The sequence below is a fragment of the Papaver somniferum genome, chromosome 11, assembly GCF_003573695.1.
Source record: "Papaver somniferum cultivar HN1 chromosome 11, ASM357369v1, whole genome shotgun sequence".
Taxonomy (NCBI): domain Eukaryota; kingdom Viridiplantae; phylum Streptophyta; class Magnoliopsida; order Ranunculales; family Papaveraceae; genus Papaver; species Papaver somniferum.
Window position 1 is genome coordinate 71,633,831 of NC_039368.1, and position 7,546 is coordinate 71,641,376.

Genomic DNA, 7,546 nt, shown 5'->3' on the forward strand with positions numbered 1-7,546 from the left:
ATACATATCCCATAGAGTTGATTTGTAGGAAAAATACCATAACCTGCTACAAAATATCAGTACATACATATCCAAAAAGAAATAATATCTAAAAAAGCATTTCTAAGAAAAATAAGGGAGTTCATTACAGAAAATGAAGTTCATTCCAGAAAATGAAGTGCATATCAAAAAGTTAAAAAAAAAAAACTATAACCAGTGCATAATCAAACAGGTAAGAGAAGTTCATAAAAACATAAACTAGAAAAAAAGGTTCATGCATGCTACTCCATCATTAATACAGGACAGGTAGATTTGTTGTGGTTCCCAATCTTCTTACAATTTGAGCACTTCATAGGCCTCCCCTCCTTCTCATAAGCACCACGGATGCGCTTCTTTGGTGGTCTTCCTGGAGGTGGCCTTGGAATACCAGGTAGGACTCTCTCTTCAGGTTCATACGCTTATGGCCTGTCGTAATTGGGAATGGGTCGAATTGCAGGAGCATACGTATGGAAAAAATGATTCGAACCAAAGTAAGGCTGAACAAACCTCAACATCTCAATATCACTCATAGTAATAGCAGCAGTGGCGTGAGCACAGGGGAAACCAAACACTTTCCATCTCTGGCAAGTGCACTTCATGTGCATCAGATCAATAGCATGAGAGCTAGGAGAGTGAACCTCATCTATACCATTACCTGACTCCGTAACACTCCATGGACGCCCTATATCGACATGTGACTTGAGTAGAGATTTATAGATGGGAGTCAAACTATCACCATAATTTTTACCGAGCTCACGCCTTTCTGCACTCATCCTCATAATCTTTATCCTAATCTCATCAACAAGAGAAGCTGGAGGCAGATCCCTTTCAGGAAGAATCCAGTTATTGAAAGACTTTGCAATAGTTGACGAGTGTGTCCCATACCTACATCCTACGAAGAAAGCATTTGCCCAATGCTTGGGATCGATATTTCTGATGTACTTGGAAACCCAACCACATCCTATGATACACATCTCATTTAAAGCAGACTCATATTTAGCAACACTATAGCAGTATGAAGCTTTATGGAACAAATCTTGAACTTGTTTATACTTCTCATGTGATTTCTTGATGGGGAGGTTATTCTTCAAATGATGGAAACAGTAACTATGATAAGAGTTGGGAAAATACTTGGGAATACTTTGCTTCAGCCCTTCATGACGATCAGTGATAAAGGTGATAGGACGAGAGTCGACACAATGCTGCAAGTTCTCCATAAACCACTCCCACCCTTCAACGTCTTCTCCGGGAACTAAAGCATACGCAAAAGGAAAAAATCCTACAGAATGAAAAGAACACAAAAAGGAACTAAAATTGCCAGTTCATTAAAAAATATCTATAACAAAAATGAAAGTTTCATTCTTAAAATGAAGTCCATTCTGTAGCATGAACTGTATAATCAAAAAGTCTATAACTTTTCTACACTTCATTCCAAAAAATGAAGTCCATTCTGTAACATGAACTGTAGAATAATCAATATCTATAACTTTTCTACACTTCATTCCAACAATGAAGTCCATTCTATAACATGAACTAAGACCTTCTTCTTCAAAAAATAACAAAGTAAAACATAAAAAAAAAAAAGCAGGAGTTCATTCCCCGCTTATGAAAAACTAAAAAACTTAACAAAAAATAAGAGTTCATTCTTAAAATGAAGACCTTCTTAACAAAATAACAAAAGTAAAACTGATAGAAATTACTTTCTTCTTGAACATAAAATGAGTTCATCCTAAAAAATGAAAAGCCTTAACAGAGAAACTTCATCATTCACATTGCTCTTAAAAATCAAACACAAACTAATATGAGTTATTCAGAAAGAAAGAAAATTTACCTTGGTTTCCATTCACACCAGTGGCAGCCATCAGTGTTCCCTTGAATCTCCCATTGAGAATTGTTGCATCACAGTAAAGAATAGGGTGAATGAACCCGTATCTTTCCATACATGAAGCAAAATATATGAAAAGCCTCTGAAAACGTTTAGTCTCTTTATCATACTCAAACTTAATATAACTGCTAGGATTGGTAGCCTTTACTGCTTCAACATACCAAATAAGATCTGTATAACTTTTTACATCATCGCTATATATCTCTGCCTTAGATGCTTCCTTCCTTTTATAAGCATGGTGGTATTTTATGTCAATTCCATAACAACTCTTCACCTGAGCAACCATATCATTAGGCTTTATCGACGGATTTGACTGTATTTGATCCTTGAATAGATGCTTAATCAATTTCTTCTTCACAGGTGGGTCCTTCATCTTATAAGCACCACCACATTTATGCTCCCCATTGAATTCCTTGATAGCAAAGACACTTTTAGCGGTATCGATTGGAATACAGTGCAGATACCAAGGACATTCTGCATTCCTACCACACTTGCCTGAGAGCCTGAGTCTGTCATTCTTAACCTTTGCAACTGTATAGCTAGACTTGCTGCAGTATTTGCTGACAGCTAAGCGAACCTCATCAACACCACCATGAAAAACTTGACCAACACCTTTAAAAATATCTTCCCAACCTTCGGATAAAAGAGGTTTCAATTGCTCATGACCTTCCGTCAGGTATTTAATCTTTGAAGTCTCAGTGAACCCAGTGCATGATTCATCGACACTGGGAGACTGCGTGGAAATACCAGACGAAGAGCTAGAAGCAACACCATGACAAGCCTCCTCAACAAACAGATCAAAACTTGACAATTCCCTTGAACAAGTAACAACAATTAGACCTTGAAGAGAATAATCACAGTTAATGAGAGCTTTATCACAACGACTAATAAATCTTATGCTCCAAGGAGTCAAGTTTCTCCAATAATCACAAACATATATTTTAAAGTCACGAATCATAGTATCTAAAGAAACGTTCAACGGTGTACCATCCCCTTTGTAGTACACAACAGCATAACAACTGGATAGGGCCATACTGGATCTGAAAAATGAACACACACACAAAATAGTTCATTATTGGAATGAAGCTGAAACAAAATAGCTTCATTCAATAACATTCTAACAAAATAAAGAGTTCATTCCACGAGTGAAGCCTTAAACAGAATGATCTCATTCATTAACATCCTAATAAATAAACAGAGCAGCAACAATACTTCTTTCATGACAAAAAAAGAAAAGTTCATTTCCGGAATGAAGCCTTAATAGAATAACTTCATTCGTTAATATCCTAACAGTACTTCTTCCATGACAAAAGAAGAGTTCATTCTCGAAATGAAGCCTTAACAAAATAAAGATTCTTAACAGAACAACACTAAGAGATTCTTCCTTAAACAAAATAAAGAGTTCATTCCAAGTAATGAAGCATTAACAGAATAAATATTCTTAACAGAACAACACTAATAGATTCTTCCTTAAACAAAATAAAGAGTTCATTCCAAGAAATGAAGCCTTAACAGAATGCTTCATTTCGTTAACATCCTAAAAAAGATAAAAAACAAAGCACCAACAGTACTTATTCCATGGTAAAAGAAGAGTTCATTATTGGAATGAAGCCGTAACACTATTAATAGCTTCTTCCTTAACAAAATAAAGAGTTCATTCTAACAAATGAAGCCTTAACAAAACGACTTCATTCATTCTAATCAAAGAAAAACTTAGCTGATCTATAATTCAAGGAAAGGATTAGCGTGAAAACTCACCAGCAACAAGAAGAATTCAAAATCAAAACTCCAAAAAAACACCGATCTACGAATCTTTAATTCCAAAAAATCAACTCCAACTAAATCAATCTTCACTTCAAAAAGTCTCGAATCAAATCTTCAAAAAAGCCTCTAATCAAATCTTCTGTAATCAAAATCTCGAATCAAATTCACTCCAAATCAAAACACCGTAATCAAATTCACTCTGTAATCAAATCAATCTTCATAACCAAGTCAATCTGCTGTAAATCGAATCGATCTTGGTATCAAAAACGAAATCGAGGAAGATTTCGTAAACCTTACAAGAAAAAAATCTGCATCAAAAGAAGAAAAACGAGATCGGAGTAGGAGAGAGAAAATTTTCTTGAACCTGAAATTTATTGTTGTTGTTTCTTGTTTATATATATCGGTAAAAGGACCAAACAATAAAATTTAGGACCAAAGATAATTTTTGCACGTGCAGGGGTGTTTTGGTAACAGAAAAAGAATATTCCGTGTAGGTGGACAAAACCCTAGGACCAAACTATAATTTTCAGGACCAAACTATAATTTATATTGCCAAAATGGACCAAACAGACAATTGACTAGGTCAAATGGACTAGACTCTCTCTAATATATTATTTCTAGGACTATATGGTATTTCCTTGATTTTTTATCAATAAGAGTCTCACAAAACATAATAAAATATACTAATTTATTAAAATTTGCCAGGCAAAACAACTTTTATACCATCCTCGATAGGAACCGGCCTAATTTGGTGCTAAAAATCATATGAGAGACGGTTTTCACGAGCAACAGTGGGATTAATCATTTAGCGCAGCGGATTAAAGCTGCAAAAAAAAATCCCCCGACTGACCCCAAGCGCTCCGGGAAAAACATACTAGGATCAAATAGTTAACCAGCCCGACAGCTTTTTAAAGATAACTTTTCCGGAGTTTCCAAGCACTGAACACTATTTAATTTGTTTATTTACATAGTCGACCTCCAAGAATTACCCTCGAGCGACTTACTTTTACTAGTTCTCGTAGATGACACCCTACTTCTGTAGTACATTCCATGGAACCTGCCAAAACCCGACGCAAAATATATTTCTTGATCAACGGTGGTTCAAACCACATTAATAAACTAATCTCGACGTATCAGATTAACAGTATCCCTTGTTTTCTTACCTAAACCATCAAATTATATTGAAAAGGACTATGTGCATAATTATAAAATGATTAGTAATGTTTCCACAACGGCTATTCTCTACCATCCAGTACTTAATCACCTTCTTCTGACTCTTAATTTATTTATTTTTAATATGGAAATTTCGGTCGAACTCTACGTGTTAGGCACAACCCAACAGCTACAGTTGATATGTTCAATATTAATCTTATAATCTTACTAAAAATAAACAAATTATAATGCAAGTCTCAAAATTGATCGCAACATGTTCTCTGACTCTTAATTTATTTAAGAAAGAAAGGGCATCTTGTAAAAAAGAAAACAAAAAACATGGTTCAGGCTGGTAAGTCGTGCCTGCTACACATCTGCGTTTGAATTTTGTTCCTCTCAAGAACAGAATACTAAGGTGAAATTTTTTATATGGGGCAGTCATTGATTTTTTTTCTTTAATACTCGTAGAATTTTTGTGCAAATTTAATATGAGGCACTCTAGGGAAACACAGTGAACATAAAAATGAAGATTATTTTTGCAAGCGAAGCATAGTGAACATAAAGAAAGAGAGCCTGGATTCATATGCTCAATCGGCAGATAGATTTAGATTTCATAATCATGCATGCATCTTTTTGATCATCAAAGAACTAATGATGAAGAAGAAGAGAGCTTCAGAAGGGACCGATTTAGATTTCATTATCATGCATGCATCTTTTTGATCGTCAAAGAACTAATTGTTGGAGAAAATGAGTTATTTAATAAATGGATTTTTTGTCTTTGTGTGGTTTGATCTCATGACTTAAGGGTCTAAGGATGCTCACTCATTCTTGAGTGAATGAAATGGAACCTTTAGTCCCACGTTGTGGAAAACTAAAGAGGTGCTCCACTATATAACCAAGTGCTCATGGATATGTTGAAAACCAATGTGGGTGGAGCGGGTGGGGCGAAAAATACATGTTTCGACCCATGCCCATGCGCGTATACCATGCACCAAGTTCCTCTTCTACTCGTATTTATTTTTGGCGAACTTTTCTTTAGGAAATTAATTCCAAAATTATTTTCTTAAGAGTTTTATTTGTGGGAAATTCCTTTTACGAGTTTTACTTTTTTTTGAAGAAAACCAAAACCTAACTTGATTTGCAAGTATCTCATCCTATAAATATGACTCGAAATTCTGTTTTCAAAACACACAAGCAGCGAGTATCTCTAGGTCTACTTTTCTTCTTCTTCTTATTTTTTGTGTGGCGTTTTACTTCCATCTCTGATGCTGAGTTCAAGAGTGGGTAACTTGCGTTATGCTAACTCAAGTTATATTGGGCAGTCCTATCCTGGACACATCTTCGCACGTTGAGGTTTAGCATTACTTCAGAGTATACCCGTGAACTAATGTGTTAAGGACAACTTGTTGAACCTGTAATTCTGCCCTCATCAATTTATTCATGATAAAATTGTTTGATACGGTTCTTTATATTTATTGTTTGATACATCTTACGTTTCTTCTATTGTTGCAAGATTCCAAAACTAATGATGATGATGATAAGAAGAAGAAAAGGAAAGCTTCAGAAGGGACCACCAAGTGTGCAAATCGAACGAAAAATATTGCGGTCCGGGATAAGAAAATGAAATTGCTACTTTACATAGCAAACGTGGGAATCTTCTTTTCTAAAACCGATCACTCATTTGATCTTTATTTTGTTTGCGTCATGAATAGTGATATCACGTACAGTTGCGCCCAACAGTAGTAATGTTGGAAATGACATTGTGGACAATTATACATCCTCGTATCATAGTCGTAATGAAATATGGCGTATGATAAAATATTGCATGTATTGTGTTTTCATTAAATACTAACGGATGTCAGTGTAGTATAGTGATAAATGTTAGTCACCGGTGTAAAGTTTAATTTTTAGTCAAACTTTATCTTGTGCAAGCTTAGTATCCAAGTTAGCTAGGAAAGATTGTTCCTAAATTGAGTTTTCTCAAGGACAAAGTTTGTGTTCTCTATATAAAGAATTAGAATTGAAGGCGCAAAACAATCCAATCTGGAAGAGTAATAGAACCTTGTGCTTAGTTTTAGGTCTTTATGTCAGGTAGGACCGAGCGTTACCATAAAGGTCAACATCCGTTTGAGAGAGAAACTTGTGGAGAGACAGGGTTTTGGTATTCCAATGTTTAGGATTTAGGGGTTTTCCCTAAATTAAGTTTCTAGTGTTTCCATGTTTCTTCTCTGCTATTAGCAACTGTAAAGAATGTATGGAAGAAAAGATATGAGGCTGGTTTGAAGAATAATTTAAAAGAGTTGATTTCTAAGGTTTCTTCAATGGTTTTCTTGGGTATGTCTTGTTAATTCTTTTGTTTGACTTTTCTTTTGTGGGTTGCAAAAAACGCATGTAATGATGTTTGTTTATAAGGAAAGATTTTCTGGTGGTGTTGGCCGTGGATGTAGTTGTACTTTTCTAGTACATTTGAAGATGAAATTGAACGAAAATAGGATGGAAAATAAGTAACTCTGTCGTAGCAGCCAAATTATAACTTCATTAATTCTTAACTTACCTTATTAGGGTTCTTCCTACAGCTTAAATGCAACTGAAATTGAGAAGGAAACCCTAATGTAGTAATCAACCCTACCCGGACATCTGTCGACACTCGGTTAGGCAATTACTACCAATGAACTAGCCATCTGACTCAACTATTTAGGAAGACATACGCATGATGGGGGGGGGGGG

At 35.3% G+C, this 7,546-nt stretch overlaps 1 protein-coding gene across 1 annotated transcript; it reads right to left on the reverse strand.

The window, feature by feature from the left end:
• Positions 1–437: 437 nt before the first annotated feature.
• On the reverse strand, positions 438–2,936 carry LOC113324547. Its single transcript, XM_026572863.1, has 2 exons — positions 1,850–2,936; positions 438–1,297 (listed from the first exon to the last, which is right to left on the reverse strand). The coding sequence occupies exons 1-2, from the start codon at positions 2,934–2,936 to the stop codon at positions 438–440; spliced, it is 1,947 nt and encodes a 648-aa protein (XP_026428648.1).
• Between the last annotated feature and the right edge of the window lie 4,610 nt (positions 2,937–7,546).

Coding starts and splice junctions, on each gene's coding strand:
- LOC113324547 (XM_026572863.1), bottom strand. CDS start 2,936: ATGGCCCTATCCAGTTGTTATGCTGTTGTGTACTACAAAGGGGATGGT. Junction 1,298..1,849: donor TGGTGTGAATGGAAACCAAG/GTAAATTTTCTT, acceptor TTCATTCTGTAG/GATTTTTTCCTTTTGCGTAT.